Source organism: Suricata suricatta, chromosome 4 (assembly GCF_006229205.1).
Source record: "Suricata suricatta isolate VVHF042 chromosome 4, meerkat_22Aug2017_6uvM2_HiC, whole genome shotgun sequence".
Lineage (NCBI taxonomy): Eukaryota > Metazoa > Chordata > Mammalia > Carnivora > Herpestidae > Suricata > Suricata suricatta.
In genome coordinates, this window is record NC_043703.1 from 73777013 (window position 1) to 73796841 (window position 19829).

At 40.7% G+C, this 19829-nt stretch overlaps 1 protein-coding gene across 2 annotated transcripts in view; it reads right to left on the reverse strand.

Moving 5' to 3' along the window:
* NUP58 (nucleoporin 58) overlaps positions 1 to 19042 on the reverse strand; it is a 50984-nt gene extending 31942 nt beyond the window's left edge. The window contains exons 1-6 of one of the 2 annotated variants that reach the window (XM_029936939.1): positions 18727 to 19041; positions 12160 to 12302; positions 11045 to 11080; positions 8621 to 8770; positions 7817 to 7954; positions 4370 to 4480 (exon numbers count right to left, since the gene is read on the reverse strand). In XM_029936939.1, coding sequence (XP_029792799.1) covers positions 4370 to 4480; positions 7817 to 7954; positions 8621 to 8770; positions 11045 to 11080; positions 12160 to 12302; positions 18727 to 18833 — 685 coding nt within the window. In that variant the 5' untranslated portion in view covers positions 18834 to 19041. Of the gene's footprint in view, positions 1 to 4369; positions 4481 to 7816; positions 7955 to 8620; positions 8771 to 11044; positions 11081 to 12159; positions 12303 to 18726 lie in introns of both variants that reach the window. The other variant, XM_029936938.1, reaches the window with a different exon arrangement.
* Between the last annotated feature and the right edge of the window lie 787 nt (positions 19043 to 19829).

Here is a 19829-nt window from a genome sequence, read left to right on the forward strand (position 1 = left end):
AAACATTTCATTAAATCCAATGATACAGCAAACACTCCCAAAATAAACTTAGATTGTATTGCAGTTTCACTTAACAGTATATAAAATGCTGTGTTGTGACAGGTATCAACTATCCATTAGATACTGAATCAATTTTTCTTAACTTATATGATTTTAAACGACCACAGAACATATCATTGTATCAGAATCTTTATACCCAACCCTCTTCTTAACATGAGCATTCACTACATAAGCAATGATGCCACAGTCAATATTTATCTACAAATATTTGTTCCCTACTTCATTTGTATTCCAAAAAAGAGAAATTTATAAGTCAAAGATTCTTCCAGGGAAAGCCTCTGACAATTATCAAACTGATCCTTTAACACAATTGTTCCAATTTATCCTCCCAATTACTATGAATAAGAGTACTTTTCCAAGGTGCCTGGGTGGGTCAGTCAGTTAAGACTCTGACTCTTGATTTTCACTCAGGTGATGATCTCATGGATTGTGTGATCGAGCTCCACATCGGGCTCCACAATGACAGAGCAGAGCCTGTTTGAAATTCTTTTTCTTTCCTTCTGCCCCTAGACTGCTCATGCTCACTCTTTCAAAATAAAGGAAAAATAAATTTTAAAAAAGTACCTTTCCCATCACACTCTCAATGAACATGTTTTTTAAAAAAATCAATGCCAGTATTTAAATGGAAAATGCCACTTCACTAGAATCGAAATTCATATATCATAGACAGTACTATGTAATATATTTCAAATGTTAGAGAAGTATATTTCTCCTTTTGTGAACAGTCTATTCAGGCTATTTGTGTCTCTGTGGTATTTTTCTTATTGCTTCTAAAGGTATTTCAACATTAAGTATTTAATTCTTTGTCTATTGTATTTCATGTATCTATTTCTAAAATTAGATCTTAACTTTAAGATACATCTCAATTTCAGATGTTAAGATGTGAAAACATAAGCATCTAGAAATCAAGCATTTTAGTCCCAAATTGTCATTGACTTTCTGCCTTTGTCCATGGGGTTTCTCTTATTTACGTCTTTAATCCAACTATAATTTATTTTTCCATATTTTGTATTTTACTGATGCTAAGATTTTTCTCGTTCACTGTTTACCATCTCTGAAACTGGTGCCCACGTCCTCCAGATGGGGGTCTCCGATTTAATGAGACATGGTAATATAAAGTAGGGTTTAATTTTGTTTCCAAATATTTATTTGGACTAATATATTATTTTGACATTCCATTTTTATCATATATACAGAAGTCCGTATACAGACAAACCCGTATCTATAAAACCCAGGCCTGTTTTTAGCTTACTATGGGCCCTGAGGAGGTGTCCGGCTTTGCCCCTCTGACCCCAGTGGGCTGCTGGCACAGCTTTCTAATAGCACCCCACGTCTGTCCTCGCACCCCCCACCCCACCGCACTTCCTCTCCCACAGGGATGTCCTGATGCTCCTCCTCAAACATAGATCTCAGGTCATATGATCCACATCAAAGCCCTAGAGGTCTCAACTGTCCTCAGTGTAATGCGAAACTCTTTAAGGTGGCACACAGACCTCTGGAATCTGATCTTCCTATTGTGTAGCTACACTGGTCTTCCAGCAGATCTTCAGAAGAGCTAAGATCATCCTCACCTCTCGGTCTAGCTCCAGGCTGCCCCTCCTCACAGAACTTTGCTTCCTAGCACTCTTCATCTGATTCAACCCAATAATGCAGGTCCAGGCTAGCTGATAGAGCTACTAGAAAGGCAGAGAAATTCTTTAGATTAAAAAAGAATCCCTTGACACAGAACAGCAGATTGAAGGGAACTGGACGTGGTGCATGAAGTCCCGGACACTTATTCTACATACTCCTTTGGTTCAGCTCTCACTACGGTGTCAGAGTAAGAGGATGGGATGGCGGCAGGGCACTGGAAAAGATGGGAGATTAACTCCTTACACTTCTCCTACTCCTTTGCCTCACTCAGCTCTTTCACGTGGAGCCCAATAGCAAGTACAATAGAGAAACAGCTTCATGCATAAAAGTAGTCAGATACCAAGCTGCTCTGAGTAAAACAAAAATAAGCTGCTAAAATATCTAAGGTTTTTTCTAAGTATCAAGTTGCTACAAAGAAAACTAAGTAAAAACAAGAGATACACCTCTATGTTTAAAAATTAGTCAATTTTCAATCAAACAAAAATAATTCTGAATTTCCTAAAGTTAAAAGGATTTTGCCTGGGGCACCTGGCTCAAATGGTTAAGCATTCAGCTCTTAATTTCAACTCAGGTCATGATCTCACTGATCAGTGAGATCAAGTGCAAGCCTGCTTGGGATTCCTTCTCTCTCCCTCTCCCCCTCTGCCCTGCCTCAGCTCTGTGCATAGGGGCTCTCTCACTCTCAAAATAAAATAAACTTAAAAAAAAAAAAAAAGATTTTGCCAACTTTTTAGATAGTACTTCACCCTACCATAGTATCTCTTTACAATAAAAACCATGTCCAAAACAAAAAATTCTCACATCTGGACACAGTGTAAATTATACCTTCATCCATTACCTCGTTTTAAATTCTTCAATGCAATATGCATGCATATACCCTGGGGAAGCATGGTTTCATCAGAGGCAGAAGAGACATTGCAAAACAAAACAAAAAAATCACACACATGGAACCAACAACACTAAAACATTTTTGAAAATGAATCTGGATTGACAATTTTTAAAAAGAATATTCAGCATGGAAGAGCATGGCAAGAAGGGCATTTTCATACTGGCTGGTGGGAAATAAATTGGAAAACCTTTCTGGAAAGTAATTTCACAATATATACTAAGTCTCTAAAAGTGTCTCTCTCTCTAAACCAATGATTGTTTCTAGGTATTTGTCCTAAAAAATTAACTGAAAATATGAATGAAAATTTATAATAATAGCAAACACCTAGACAGCATTCACTACGTGCCTGGCTCTGCTGAAGTTTTATAAACAGTAATATCCTCAGACCAACACCACGAAGTAGGTACTGTTATTTTGGCCCCATTTTACAGATAAAGAAACTAAAGCCAGAGGGATAAATAACTGGAATAAGGTCACAGAGCTTGTAAATAGTTGAGCAGATTTGAACCCAGGTGATCTAAGCTTGAGTATACATCCTTTATTTTTTTTAATGTTTATTTATTTATTTTTTAATTTATTTTTGAGAGACAGAGATAGTGTGAGTAGGGGAGGGTCAGAAAGAGAGGGAGACACAGACTCTGAAGCAGGCTACAGGTTCTGAACTGTCAGCACAGAGCCCAACACAGGGCTCAAACCCACAAACCGTGAGATCATCACTGAGCCAAAGTCAGATGCTTAACCAATTGAGCCACCCAGGCTCCCTATCAAGTGTACGTCTTTTTTTAAATAACGTTTATTTATCTTTAAGAGAAAAGAGAGACAAGAGTGCAAGCGAGGAAAGGGCAGAGAGAGAGAGAGACAGAGAGAGAGAGAGAGAGACAGACAGACAGATACAGAACCTGAAGTGGGTTCCAGACTCTAAGCTGTCAGCACAGAGCCCAACACAAGACTCGAACCCACAAACCGTGAGATCATGACCTGAGCTGAGGTCGGGCCACCCAAGCGCCCCAAGTGTACATCTTTAAAGTACAATACTCTGTTGCGTCTCCCTATAAAGATGGCCAATAACAGTGATACTTCCTATAGAAGACTTAAACACAAATATTAATAATAGAATGATGGCTAATGATATACCATTCATAAAATTGATATTAAGCTGCATTAAAATATTTCTAAGGAATTACTGAACTGACAAATACTTCTGATAGAACACATGACAAAAACTGGTTACAAAGCAATACAGCTGACCTTTGAACAACACAGGGGTTACGGGGTGCCAACCTCACAGGCAACTGAAAATCCACATATAACTTTGGACTCCTCCAAAACTTAACTAATAATCTACTTCTGACCCAAAGCTTTACCAATAACATAAACAATTAACACACACTTGTATGTTATGTGTATTATATACCGTATTCTTACAATAAGATAAGCTAGAAACAAGAAAATGCTATTAATAAAATTATAAGGAAGAGAAAACACATTTACGGTACTGCTACTTATTGGAAAAAGGGTGTTGTTCAAGTGTCAACTATGTGTTTGTGATCCTTACTTAAGAATATATATTAATACACACATTAAGATGGCTACGTAAGGCATTTGCACACACATCTCAGTTTTCTACAAAAATAAAATATTAAACACATACCATGTGAACAATTTGGGAAATAAAATGCAAACAAATTTAAAAGTGAAAACTTCACTACGCAATATGTACCTAACAATCTTCCAGACCCAGAAATTTCAGTTCCTATAAGAACAAAAAATTACAGTAATGTTACTTACTCTTTTTATCTGACGAGCTACTAAAATCTATACCACCAAGGCCTTCGTTGCCAGCAGTCGAAGTGGCTGTCGTGGTTCCCAAAGTCAAGCCTAAAGCATTCTGTCCAAGTCCTACAAATAAGCCAAACATTATTTATAAATTCACCCGAAGTCTTTATAATTTCACCTTAATGACCAAAGCACTCAAATGCTTTTAAGTTGGATCCTGGTTTTTGTTCATTCTTGATTTAAGCAAATTAAAAGAAACAAGTCTGGAGAATGCTCAAATCATCATGCTCTACACTTTAAATATCTTACAATTCTATATTTCAGCTACACCTCAGTAAAGCTAGGATGAACAGATAAATAAAATAGTAATGATTTGTAAGATATCAGTATTAATTTAAAGCAAATAATGCTCTAAACAAAAACTGAGAGTCTTGCTGGGATCCAAAAGTATATGTAGTTTAGATGATAGAATTTTAATTTCTTTACTTTTTAGGTAATTTTTTTAAGTGTAGCTGCCACACAGCTCTCACATCAGCACCAGGTGTACAGTAGTAACAGGACAAGCCTACGCATTATGCTATATTCACCACAAGTGTAGCTACATACAACCTTATTACAGTACCACTGACTGTATTCCCTATGCTGTGCCTTTCATCCCTGTGATTTATTCAGTCCGTAACTGGAAGCCTGTACCTCCCACTTCCCTTCGCCCATTTTGCCCATCCTCCTACTCCACCCACTCTGACCACCATCACTTTGTTCTGTGTATTTATGGATCTGTATCAATTTTTCTTTATCAGAGGGATCAGAGAGTATATGCTAATCAACACATGTGAGCAACCCATTCTATTTGTTGTTTTTTAAACCCTCTCTACAAAAGCTGTTTTAGCCAGCATAATTTCAGGTGAATACTTCATGTCTTCCAATCAGGCTTTGAAATCGTATACTTTTAAATTTACCTAGTATTGGATGTGTGAATTAACTTGATAGCTGAATCCTTTTACAACGTATATGTGTATATCAAATCATCATGCTCTACACTTTAAATATCTTACAATTTTATTTCTCAGCTACACCTCAGTAAAGCTAGGGATGGACAGATAAATAAAACAGTAATGATCTGTGAGGTTTCAGTATTAATTTAAAGCAAATAATTTTACCATTGATGAAATTTAAAGAACTGATAGTTGGAAGCCTTATAGTTCAAACATCATCAAAATTTCATACTCCTAAGTTCTTTTCATAAAACTTAAAAAAAAAAAAGAATTCACTTATTTAAATCCTACCTCACTGACAAAAGGAACTAAAGGGGCTAGACTTAGTTAGTTAAATCATTAATGTATGCTTGTGAATCAAGTAGCAAAATTTTAAAGACCTGCACTGGTAAATCATAGAAGTCCATGCACTCCCAAGCTGACACAACTGTGGTTCTTTTTGGACAAAATGCTATTTACTTTAAAAACAGGAAACAGTAGGATGTATGAGCACAGGAAGACTGAAAGTTGGATTCAAATATTGGCAATGTGTGAGAAAAAACACAGCTAAGTATATGTTACTTTTTTTTAAATGAATGACAATTTTATAGGTTAGGGTAACCATAAATTAAGCACTGTTGTGTGTCTAGAGCGTAAGAAAAATTAGAACAGACCTAAAAACTCATTAGCAGACACAAAAACAATGCTCTACCTTCCCTACTATTTTTGTATTTTCTCTCCAAGGAATCTTTGGGAAAGATGTTTAAATATTTATTCTGCAAGGAAGTGTATGTTATAGTCATCCAGTGACTTTGGTTCTTAGAAGACATTCTGAATACCCACAAGCGTAGACAATAGTGACACGGATAAGTATTTGACAGATCAAAGCTAACTTGAACACTATAAATTCTATAGGTTATCTTGATGGCCTCCTTTTCTCTTTTCCACTAACCCAGAGTTTCTTCATTAAATTTAGTCTCTGAATAGAGGACATAAAAAAAACCATAACTTTAACAGCAAACATCAGATCATACTTCTTCCTCTCTCCCACACACCGATTACTAGACACGTTAGGTGTTCAGCAAAACTTCTGAAAATTAAATAATTATAAATGAATGTATGTATTACTGGAAATTCTGTGATTTCAACATGTTATCAATTTTCCCTAACTCATAAATTAGGTTAGGAAGCAGAGACTTTTTTATTAATTTTTTTAATGTTCATTTATTTTTGAGAAAGAGACAGAACATAAGTGGGGGAGGGGCAGAGAGACACAGAATCCGAAGCAGGCTCCAGGCTCTGAGCTGTCAGCACAGAAATCATGAAATCATGACCTGAGGTGAAATCGGACGCTCAACCAACTGAGCCACCCAGGCACCCCAGGAAACAGAGAATCTTTTTTAAGAGAGAGAGAGAGAGAACGCAAGCAGGGGAGGGGCAGGGTAAGAATCCCAAATAACTTCCATGCTTGGCACAGAGCCGGACATGGGGCTTGATCCCTCAACTGGGAGATCAAAACCTGAGCCGACATCAAGAGTCAGACGCTTAACCAAATGAACCACCTAGGCGCCCCAAACAGAAACTCCTGATTCTGAATTTTGCTGAGATAATTATACAAGGTCTTCAAGTCAGAGGAGAGCTTTTCTAACTTCCACGTAGCCCCACTGGCTTTCCTGTATATGACTGTATTGCATTATATACAGTTTCCTCTATTATATACTCCTAATATTCGAAACATTTGTAGAATCCTTAATATAAGGCTAATTTCAAAATAAGCATGAATGAAAAATCAATCCAAGATAGAAAACATGAAGTCTTTCTGTTAAGTGAATTGTTACTTTAATATTTTATCTGACTAATAAATTTAATACTTGTGTTTTAAAACTTTGCTTTCAAAACATTCTAATACCATTTCCTGATGTGTTTAATGGAAAGCCTTTCTTACAGCCAGAGCTTAAAAGGTTAAGTTGTCTTACAGTGAATTTAGATACTAAATGATTCAAGATTAAGCAACTGCCTTTCATTAAAAAGACTAGTTTCTCTAGAATAGTTTACTCCTCCTTAAACAGGTCCCTCTTTGCTTCCTTATCTAGTTAGTCAATATTGAGGGGCTCTGGGTGGCTCAAACGGTGATGTGTCCAAATCTTGAGATCAGCTCAGGTCATGATATTGCAGTCATGAGATTAAGGCCCATGTCAGGCTCTGTGCTGAGTACGGAGTGGGATTCTCTCTCTCTGCCCCTCTTCCGCTCATGTGCCCTAAATAAATAAATACATAAAAATATTAAGGAGCAGAAAAATGTATTTCTACATGGCTAAGATGTCTAATTATGTATAAGAAACATTTTATTTTTTAATTCAGTATCATACTAAACAAAAAATCTATAGGTTAAAGAGATAAAATGATCTGTTCAAAAAAGGCTGAAATACAGATAAAGTAAATTTCAATATATCTACTATTTCTGAAAGTAAAGACCACCAATCACCTGCTGTTGCTGTATTCGAACTCTGGAAAAGCGAGCCTCCCAAACCAGCTAAGGCTCCCCCCAAAGATAGGCTGGTCGACGCAGTAGTGGTTGTGGCCGTTGTTCCGCCCAAGTTGTTTAGCGTAAATCCTGTAGATGCTATAAAAATTGAAATTGTAAAGCTTCATTTCTAAGAACACCAGAGAAAATAAACACTTCCTAAAAACAAAACAAAGCAAAACAAAAACACTTCATGTCCATGATAAAATTCACTTAGGAAAAACTACTCATTAAAGATGAAATTATACATATATACATACACACACACCTAAGAATAAAGAGAAATAATACTTTCAGAGCAAAAACAAGTGACAGAAATATGAGTTTTGGGCAATACTACAATGGTATCAGGTGACTGATTCCAGACAGTAATAAGGAGTTTTTTAATCCAGAACACCAACTTCGCCTTTGAAATGGAATGAATCCTGAGCCAGGCAATGTTTATGCAAACTATTTATCCATCCCTGTCACCAAAATGCTCCTTGAAAACAAAGTGGATATTAATAATTTTACATTTGGCCTCTCACCCTGTCCCTGCTTTGCTCTGTAAATAGACACTAACCTCCAAGATGGAGGGGCCTGTTGCAAAGGACCAATGATGACCTTCACAAATCAGTAGTTTACTAGGTCAAAACTGTCGAATGTTTGTGAAATAAAAACATTCCAAAACAGCAGTTATCTTTAATAAAGGTGGATACCTATGTTCACTAACCACAAAACAAAGGAGAATTCAACCATCAAATGGCTTCTTCCCTTCTGCCTCACCTGCAGGGGTTGACGTCAGAGCAGACGAAAGGGTAAGCCCACTGGCTGAGGTAGAAGTAATAGGTAGAGCAAATGGTGTGGCAGACGCGGCGGGTTTACTGAATCCCAGACTGAAACCTGTTGTAGATGCAGATGTCGTGGCTGGTGCTCCTGTGTCAAACAAGGAAACAGATCCTATTTTACCATCACCCTGTATGTGTTACGCCAGTTTCAATCAGGATCCCTAAAAGAGAGTCTATCTGCTTTGCAGATAGAACAAGGATACATGTTCTTGTATATGCATGAAAGAGTAAAATATAAAAGTTAGGACCAAATCAGAATGAATACTTAAATGACAGTCCTGTGATTTAAGCAAAGCAACAACAACAAAAAAGTCCAATCACTGTGATAATGTTGAAATCCAATTTCAGCTCCACGCCCAAATTTACCTAAAATTGCATTTACCCTTCCTTTATACTCAGCAGGAAAACATCCCTCCCCTCTAAGGGCATTTAAACCACCATTCTCTACTGCTTCCTCTTCTGTGTTTCTGTCCGCTCCCGCTATTCATGTTTCCTTCTGTCCATCTCCTTCCTCTGTTCACTTCTTAGATGATGCTGCCCATGGCCGCTGGCCTGCTTCCTTACTTCACAATTGCAGAATTTCAACCACAGAGACCTGGTCTAAATTTACACCTACCGGAGTCCCCCCTGCCTCACTCTACCTAGCTGTCCTTCTGCACCTCTGTACCTCCGCACCTCCCTAGACAACACTCCTAAATCCCCTGCCACGGTCCACTCAGTTGCTCGTGGTGCCAGAAACCACAATCGTCTCTTGTCTCTCCTGCATTCTACTAGCCCCAAATCCTGCCAATTCTACCACAGAAATATCCCTGGATCATAAGCATCCTCAAAAACCTTAGCTCAGGCCATCTCCCCCATCAAGAACTATTATAACCTCTTAATTTGTCTCTTTGCCATCAGGCCTTCTAACCTCTATCTATTCTCTGAATTATTCAGTTAATTTAAAAACAAGAGAGAATACCAACAAAAATAATGCCCTGCTGATTCTCCCTGACTGAAGGCTCCCGTTAGCTCTCTACTATCTCTACACTAGAGTTGAAAGGGTTGACACATACCACCTTTCGTTTCTTGTCCCAACCCGCTCCTCAGACCCCTTCTCCGTACCATTCCCCCTCTGTATCCTAAACTCTAAGAACCAAGTATTTTTCTCATTTCCCTGGATCCCTTTATAATTGGGCCTTTGCACTTCCCATTCCTCCATCAGGAATGTTTCCTGTCCCCCAAATAAACTTCTACTCTTTCCTTCCTCTTCCTTCCTCTGTGCCTTTCATGCATCTGTTAAAGCATTTATCAGATCGCACAAGAACATACCACTACACCCGCCTGTCACCTTCCCCTGGGAACACACTGAATGCCTTGCTCATGCGCTCTGTAGTTCTTGAGGCCACCAGCACATGCTCACCACCAGGGCCATCACCACACCAACAGCTGATCCTACATGTTCAAAGCATCGTGTATATCTAAGGACCCCCAGTTAGGAAGTAGAAACTGCTTAAAAATATTAAATGGAGAAGTGTAGAACCACGTGCATCTTGGCTTCCCGAGAGCACAAAGAAGCCAGAAATGAAGCCTCTGGACTATCCTTACCACAATCAGAAGCTCCTGCCAGAGTCCAGTGCTTTGAAATCCTGTGTGGGTTCTACAGTCTCAGAAAACAGAAGAACCCAACTGCTTGCCTGTGAAGCCAATCCTGCCCAAACCTCTGGTAGTAAACAGACATCTTATGCTTTCTATTGATACCAGGTGAGTAGCATCCAAATGAGGAAAGTCCACCAATCTTTAATTTATTTCAACTTTTTTGTTTAACTTTAATTAATAGATTTAATGTTAATTGAGGCTCCTCACTATCCTTTCAACTCATTCACTTCCTTTGACATTATTAACTGCCATCCTAGTTACTCACGTTCTGTCTGGTGTTTCACTACAGAGAACTAGCATATTTGTTGAGTCGAAAGGGAAGCCAAAACCTTTTTAGTCCGATACCTTCCCTTTAGAAATAACTAAAAGCCGCCAGATACTACATGACTACCTAAGCCCTCACAAGGATTTGGAGGTGCAAGCAGGGTTTAATTCCAAGACTTCTGACCTATAGTGTGGTGCTTTTTTCATTACAAGGATTCAAATAACTGCAAACTGTAATGTGAAATTTCCACAGAAAAACCATTTCTGTATTTAAAGCTTCTGTTCTGATTTAACAGTAACTGACTTTTTAAAACCCTCCAATACTGAAAGGTCCTGTGATGAGTCGGTAACTGGGATCCGTGTCAGGTTTCTCCCATGCTTCCTTCTCTGCCTGAGCTCTGTGAGACACTGAGAAGGGTAGAAAACCACAGACCCGGCATCTTCCCTCAAAACTTCTTACCCAGAGTTAATCCTGTAGTTATAGTTGTTGCTATTCCTGTGGACAAAAAGAGAAATAAAATTTAATTCGTCAGTGGAAGATGGCAATTTGGGGTATATCACAAGGGCAGACTGGGATCCATCTTTAGGGTGTAATAACACTACTCAGATGACCAGTATCTTCCACCATAACCACTAACACAAGCATTCTTCCTACAGCACTGGTTTTCATATTATAAACTGTATATAATTTTGATTATTAGGGAATAAAATTTATAAAATGCAAACAACTACTGCTTATACCAAAATTAGGCAAGGAGGAAAAAAAAGCAACGCCAAGCAAAACACTGGCCACCAAGCGATCTCAGGACGCTCACTGGCTGGTCTCCCATGTACTCCTGCAGTTCTTACATGTTCTACGTAGGGCTGTGAAAAGCTGCAATCAAAGCTGGGAGGTCAAAGCAAAAGGTGGAAACAGAGACCAAGAGGCCCTGAGGGTAGAGAATAAAAAGTCAATAAGGAAGTAAACTTTTTAAATGGTAGTACCAGTGAAACCTATTTTTAACTCAATAAAATAAATACCCATGAGTATTAAAAAACAAACAACTTTTTATTATTGAAATGCCTACCAGAAACCTTGAACTCTTGCCCTTTTCTGAGTGAAACAATTGTTTAATAATACAAAAACGTAAAACATCTCTTAGGAAGGTAAATTATAATATTATAGTAAGATAGATGCTAACTGTCCCACATATGCTCAATTAAGTCGAAATAGGTAAAGTTATCTTGACTAAGGTAAAATGCTGCATTACATAATCTAATATAAAAATTAAGTTACTTTAGTTCACTATATTTAAAGAGCTATACCCTCTTACTAAAAAATAATTTTCTTAAAAGAGATCTTATTTAATCCTTTAAATGTGTAGGTTTTCTTTCTTTATACAAAAATAGATTATAACCAAGCGGGGCCTATCACTGGTCCTTAATTCCACGTCCTGATATGTTTTTTCATGTTAGTATTTACCATTTTGTAGCTCGGTCACCAATGACAATCCTTGTAAAGGGAAGAGACAGAGAACAGAACTTGAAAACAAACAGCCCACACCCACTCCCTGCAACCGTGACAATCCTGCTTACCTGCATTTGTTCCTCCCAGAGTGAAGCCAGTAGTAGATTTCGGTCCAAAGAGCCCGGTTCCAAAACCACCCGAGGAAGCAGATGTGGTTGCAGGAGTGGCGGTGCTTCCAAGAGTTCCAAAATTGAGCCCCACCGAAGGGTTACTTGTTACAAAAAACAAAAAACAAAAGTCTACTAGAGCCAGTATTTCTTTAAGAAAAATAAAAGTTCAAGGTTTATTACCTTCTTTCATTTAACATATGCAGCATGCCTCCATAGAATAGAAAAGGAACTATTTTAGCCCACCAAACTCAAATTTATTTTCCTGTTCTCTTTAAAAATAAGTCACATCTTGGGGCGTCTGGGTGGCTCAGTAGGTTGAACCTCCGGCTTCAGCTCAGGTCAGATCTCACGTTCGTGGGTTCGAGCCCCGCGTCAGGCTCTGTGCTGACAGCTAGCTCAGAGCCTGGAGCCTGCTTCCGGTTCTGTGTCTCCTTCTCTCTGCCCCTCCCCCTCTCATGCCTGTCTCTCTCTGTATCAAAAATAAATAAAACATTAAAAAAAAAACATCTGGGTGCCTGGGTGACTCAGTCGGTTAAGCCACTGACTTCGGTTCAGGTCAGATCTCATGTTCGTGGGTTCGAAGCCCCGCGTAGGGCTCTGTGCTGACAGCTAGCTCAGAGCTTGGAGCCTGCTTCTGGTTCTGTGTCTCCTTCTCTCTCTGCCCCTCCCCCTCTCATGCTCTGTCCCTCTCTGTATCAAAAATAAATAAAAACATTAAAAAAAAATTAAAAAAAATAAGTCACATCTAAAAGTAGCCTTAAACATAACAGGGGAAGGTACCCCAGGGGACTTGGTCAGTTAAGCGTGTGACTTCAGCTCAGGTCATGATCTCATAGTTTATGAGTTTGAACCCCACAACAGGCTCTGTGCTGACAGTGCAGAGCCTGCTTTGGATTCTGTGTCTCTCTTTACCTCTACCCTCTTCCTTCTCTCTCTCAATTTTAAATTCTCTCTCTCTCTCTCTTATTTTTAAATGTAGCATATTTTCTATTCTATTAAGATACAATACTGGTCTTCAAAAAAAAAAGCATAATCCACAGCAATTAGCATTTCCGATTCCAAGTAGTCATAAACAGTATCACACATATTCTGCTTTCAGAAAGAAGTTTTATTGAAAGCTAGCATATTTTGGGGGTGCCTGGGTGGCTCAGTTGGTTACGGGTCCAACTTTGGCTAGGGACACGATCTCACGATTTGAGTTTGAGTCCCACACTGGGCTCTGTGCTGACAGCTCTGAGCCTGCAGAGCCTGGAGCCCGGCTTCGAGTTCGGTGTCTCCCTCTCGCTCTGCCCCTCCCTTGCTCACACTGTCTTTCTCAATCTATCAAAAAAAAAAAAAAAAAAGGGCCAGCATACTTTTAAATAGCCATAGGGAAATCTTATGAATGTGGATCATTTTCTTCAGTGACTCATGGACAGTTCACATTTCTAAATGCATTTGTTCTTCCCCAACTACTAATAACAAAGGAAAATAACGTTCCCAGATACAGAAAAGTTACTCTAAGTGGTCTTCACTACCGCTCTATTGCTGTATTACCCTGTTCATGGAGTTGGGGTGAGGGGAGCGAGGAGTCCGTTATCTTGCCACCAAGACAGCAGTAAGAGCTGGGGATGGGAGGGTGAGAAGAGGAAAAGGACCAAAGGTAACCCGACAAGAGTAAAACGGAAAGCAAGTATACCCTCTATCCAGATTGTGTTCATCAGCAGAAATCCTCTTCAGAGTTTTTGAAGCTTAAAAAGAATAGCCGATAATAACAAGCGATGTGAACAGAGTTCACAACCTTCAACTGTTCTTATCAAAACTCAGGGGCTCAAATTTGCTATCTAGGGATGGGAGAGCAAATTATGAAAATAAACATAAAATCTTGACAATCAGCCACATCAAAATTTGTGTAGGAGAATTAGGAGAGAATATCTAATGTAACAATGGGAGCTCCATTCATCCTATATACATACCTTTATTACTTCTCCCTCACCTTCCATACAGACATATAATCACCATAAGAGAAGCCAAGGTCAGTTTTAAAACGTTTAAAAATATGGGACGTTTCAATTTAAGAAGGCGGTAGCATTAAGGCTGGGTTCCAGTCCCAGCACCCCAGAGTCCCCATACCTGTGTGACATTAGTTAGCTTTTATGATTCTCTATTTCCTCATCTGCAAAATGGGAATATCAGTGCCCACTTAGCAGATTTTTTTGCAAAGACTAAGAGATTGGCAAATTAACTTCACTCAATAAATGTTACTACTGTCATCATAAGAAACACTTATAAATTCAACTAAACACATTATGTACAAGGTATTATGCCAGTTAATCACTGTGAGGGGAATAGAGAAGAGCTTACTAAGGAAGAAGAACTTGAAATCAGTCATCAACACTGAGTAGGAAGAAAAGACTATAACCTCTTTCTTAATTTATCACTGATTTTAAAATAATTTCTATGAGCACAGGTGTGCGTGTGTCCCAGGTATAAAGTACAGAAGGCTGACAGAACAAGGCTGCAAGGTTTCACCAACAAAGCACAAGTCTTAAACATTTAATCAACTGAATTAAGAAGGTATTCTAGGGAGCCCTGGGTGGCTCACTTAAGTGTCCGACTCTTTGATTTCAGCTCCAGTCACGATCTTGTGGCTTGGGAGTTCAAGCCAGGTGTCAGGCTCCCTTGGGGCCTGCTTGGGATTCTCTCTCCCTCTCTCTCCCTGCCACCCCCCACCCCGGTGCATGCACTTGTTCTCTTTGCAAAATAAACACTTTTTAAAATGGTATTTAAATAAGCACTATTGACAAATTTTGCAAAACATCAAATTAAGAAAATGGTTGTTATACTCCCCTGTCTCCCAAATAAGTCAGTGATCCCATTTGGTTTTACTGCCATTCCATAATTATACAAAAGATGTACAGTGAAAGTATGTATTTTTAGATAATTAAAATACATAAAATTTCTGGGTAACTGAAGAAACAATGAAGTGTTTCTTAACTAAATTTGAAAACATTACCAGAGAAATACATCAAAGTGGTATCTTCTTACTCAGAAAAGCAAAAGACAAAGTTCCCTGTGGCAGAGAAATTTACTTGATGAAAAACAAAAGCCACCCCAGACACGACAAATTTTTGCCTCAACCTAGTATTATCTGCCAGTGACTCTTTAAAATGTGTTCAAGAAAAGCCAAGTTGATGCCAGCAGGTCAGGAACATTCTTTTCACTTCTCCAGCATGCCCTAATGTGGACTTAGGAGGTAACATTTACTGAGCATTCCCAAGTGCCAGATATGATGCTAAATAATTTACATGCTTTATCTGATTCAACAACTCTGTGAGGTAAATATACTATACCCCTTTTCCAGATGTGGGAACTGAGGTTTGGACAGTAACTTCGCTAAAATGATTCACCTAAAGAGACCAAATCACTAGATGGCACTAGGGGGGGTCAGGCCTTCAAACCGGTACCCTACCAAACAGAAGTCACTGTCTCTCTGTTCATTTATCTAAGCCCTTCTCAAGACCGTGCACATGTTTCCAGTTCACTACAACCATTCCTTTCCTTAGTCATTCAACAAGGATTTACGAAAATCCTTTTCATGTGCCAGGAGCTGTCACAGGGTCTGAAGACAGAGTGGTAAATAAGACTCAGATCCTGGCTTCAGGAAGTTTCCAGTGAGAAAATGAATCAATCATTCATTCACTCATAAAATATGTACTGAGCTCCAAGTATCTACTGAAAAAAACAGTATGAAATGGTCTTCGCCCTCATGGGGCTTCCATTCTATTGCTGGAATCAGAAAATAATGGGGTGCCTGGGTGGCTCAGTCGGTTGAGCGTCTGGCTTTGGCTCAGGTCATGTTCTCACGGCTCATGGGTTCAAGCCCCATGTGGGGCTCTGTGCTGACAGCTCAGAGCCTGGAGCCTGCTTCGGATTGTGTCTCCCTCTCTCTCTCTGACCCTCCCCTGCTCGCGTTGTCTCTCAAAAATAAATAAAAAATATTTTAAAAAATTTTTAAGAAAATAAATAAGTCAACAAAACATGTAATGAACTGATTACAACCTGTATTACAGGGTACTGTCAGGATGGAAACATCCTCTATGCTTGCAGGTCTAAAGAGCCCTCTCTGGATAGGTAAACATTTGAGACCCAAAGGTAGACACTAGCCTGGCACCCAAGGTAGGAGGTGGTTGGGCAATTCCAAGCAGTGGGAACTGACCCAAGTGGGAAGGAGTTTGGCCACACCCACCTGAGGAACTAAGAAAACGCCCAGGTGGCTACAGCAGTGTTTTCAAACTAAGATTAGGACCCATTGAAGTAGAACATCAATTTAGTAGTAGATCACAACCAGCATTTTAAAAATTGAAATGGAGGGGCCTGGGTGGCTCTGTCAGTTAACTGTCAGACTTCAACTCAGGTCATGATCTCATGGTCCACTGAGTTGAAGCCGTGTCAGGCTCTGTGCTGACAGCTTGGAGCCTCCTGCCTGCTTTGTATTCTGTGTCTCCCTCTCTCTGTCCCTCCTCCACTCTCTCACTCTCTCTCTCCTCTTTCTCATAAATAAACATTAAAATTTTATTTTTAATTTAAAAAATAATGAAATGGAACAGAACAGAAAATATCAAAGTGCATCAGGTTAGGTAAGGGTTAAGTATCTTTCTTTGAAATTTAGCTTCAGTTACTTGTATGCCTGTACTGGCCGGTGATAGAAAACAATTTTTTAATAGATCTGCATCACTGGATAGAGGCAAGCTGAAAAGAGGAGAATATGGGCTCAGGATGAGTCTGAATAGATTCCAGATTATCTGGGTCTTGCGGATTAGGGTTTAGATTTATTTTTACTTCATTCCAAGGATAATAAAAAATCATTAAAGGGAGGCAATTGGAATTTTAAAAAATCATCTGGCTTTAATGTAAAAAACAAAGATGGACATCAAAGTAGATTTTTGAGACATCAACTGGGATCCCATTGAACCAATCTAAGTAGGAAAGGACAGTATAGTTTTCATCACTCCTGAGAAGGGTCGTGGGTGGCAAAGCTGGAAGAAACCACAAGGATTTTAGGAGAGCAGAACTCTTATTTATCTGCCCCCCTAAAACAGAGCCTCCTCTATCGGAGTGTGTTCAATAAACACATGTTCCCTGAATGACCAGTGCCTGCAACAGGCTGGCAGCAACTGGACATGAAGCAAATGGAAACAGAATAATTAACATTATCAGGCCTTGCTGATTAAGTGTGCAAAGAGTGAGAGAAAAGGAGGTATTCAAGGAAAGAAGACTCCCAGATTTTATACTTGACTCTGTAGTCTGTGCCCACCCTCCATCCCACCTAGCCCCTTGTTTTTTAACACAAGGGAGGTTACGTTTGCCCTTTTAATCTACAACTGCATTCCTCAAACTTCTCAAAACACCTTGTAGCGCTTTCTAGGCCTTCTTCTCGATTTAACCAACTCCTTCACGTTTACCTTAAAAAGACTGAGTTCTCAAGATTACATCTCTCATCACGACAACGATCTCTAACCATTTTTTGTTTTTTTATTTTTGAGAGAGAGACAGACAGACAGCGCGAGTAGGGGAGGGGCAGAGAGAGAGGGAGACACAGAATCTGAAGCAGGTTCCAGGCTCTGAGCTAACTGTTAGCACAGAGCCCGACACGGGGCTCGAACCCACCAACCGTGAGATCATGACCTGAGCCGAAGCCGGACGCTTAACCGACTGAGCCACCCAGGCGCCCCTCTAACCATTTTAATGGTCTCTGGCCCTCTGCTAGCTGTATTTCGCCTCCATCTGAACTGGTGGTTTAGCAGGTGCCACGAACACGAGAAACACACGACACTTCTCCATGTGAGTAGAAGACAATGTGAGGCACGACAACACACGCTCACTCGCGTCCACTAATCTGCACACCATGTTCAAACTCATCGCCCATAAATGCTGTAAAAAAGGGGTTTAAAGCAAGAAACGACAATAACAAAGACGAGGGTCCCATGAGGTTACAAAGACCTGAGCGCCCTTAAAATACCACGAAATCAGTAAGCACTGGAACGTCCCAAACCGTATATCCTGCAACGGAATCTGAATTCTCGGGGAGACACTTTTAACTGTCCTTAAAATTTTCTATTAGCTGTATTTTTTTCTAAAACCCCAGAGAAAGCCCCAATGTCGTCCATCCCTTTCCCTTTCCCTGTGCCTCGGGCTGCCACACTGCTAGGGCTCGGCGTGACATCCCAGGCCCTTCCACGCAGCCAGACCCTTCCCCCGCCCTCACGCCAGTAGGAACAAGGCGCGAACGTGAACCACCGTGAACTCTGGGGACCTCACAACCCCAAGCCCACCTGCCCTCCTGCCGACCGGGCCGCCGGGGAGGGGGGGGGGCCGTCAGGGCTCTGAAAGGCAGGACTTCGAAGCCGGCCCTGGGCATGTATTGCTCTTCCAGGCCTCCCAGGAAGGAAGCCAGGGGACAGGGAGGGAAGGGGGAGGGACAGGTCCATCCACTGGAGCGACGAGGGGAGGCCCTGGGCCGGGAAGGCGAGGACGGGCGGTTACCTAGACGCCCCAGTCCCGAAGGAGAAACCGCCGCCTGCGCCGGTCCCGCCGGCGGCTACGGTGGTGGAGCCCAGCGTGCTGGTCCCGAAGGAGAACCCCGTGGACATGGCTGGCGGGGCGCGGCGCCGTCAGCAAGCTGCGAGGGGCCTGGGCTGCTCCTCTCTCCTCAGAGCCGAGGCGGGCCGGGCAGCATCGCTCTCACCCAGTCGCGACCCGGCGGGAACTTCAACTCCCAGCGGCGGCAAAGACAAGGCCGAAGTGGGTGGGGCAACCACGCGGGAGCACGTTCCGGCGCCCGCGCGCGCACGGAGCCCACTGGGAGCGAGGCCGCCGCGCAAGGCGCTCTGGGATGGGGGCGGGTCGGCGCGCCGCGCAAGGCACCCTGGGATGGAGTGGGAGGGGGGGGGGGGTGCGCCGCCGGCTCCCTTAGGGGTTGGAGCCTAGCGTTAAAGAGACCAGCCGAATAGTATCTTTTTTAGTTGTGTGTTAGGAGGTGTGTTGAGTTAATCTGTGCTTTATGGTTGTTGACTCTCAACTATTGCTTATGTCCTTTCAAAGTCTCGCACAAAGATTGTTTCTAATTACCATTAGAAAGGATGGTCAAGGATCATCAGATATTAGAGAACCGGTCAGACGGAAAAGTCAGAAACCAAAACAAACCCAGAAGGAATAGAGATAATTTGGGAAGCAAAAATAAACACATAAATAACTTTATTTTTGTTCTGCTCATTCCTAGAGAAACGAGATCCACAAAATCAGAACAGAGTGCTTCAAAAAAATTTTTGGAGAAAGGAAAAAGGGAAATGTATGTAACCAAAAGAACTCTTAGCCTGGAAGGAACAGCATTCCAGTAGCAGTAGGCACAACTAGTGCTCAGCTCTTGGAGTCTAATATCATGCTCCAGCTAAAGGGATTGGAGCTCCTTGAGAAATTATTAATTCTAAGAGCTTGGGTGGAAAAGATGCAAGATGAGCCTGGTACTTACCAGAAAGCAAGGAAGTGCTCAAAAAACACCCCACATGTGTGGATGAGACATATCAAAGGACTTGGGGGCCAAGTGAAAGATTTCCTCATGGCCCAAACTGGAGCAATTCAAGCAAGAA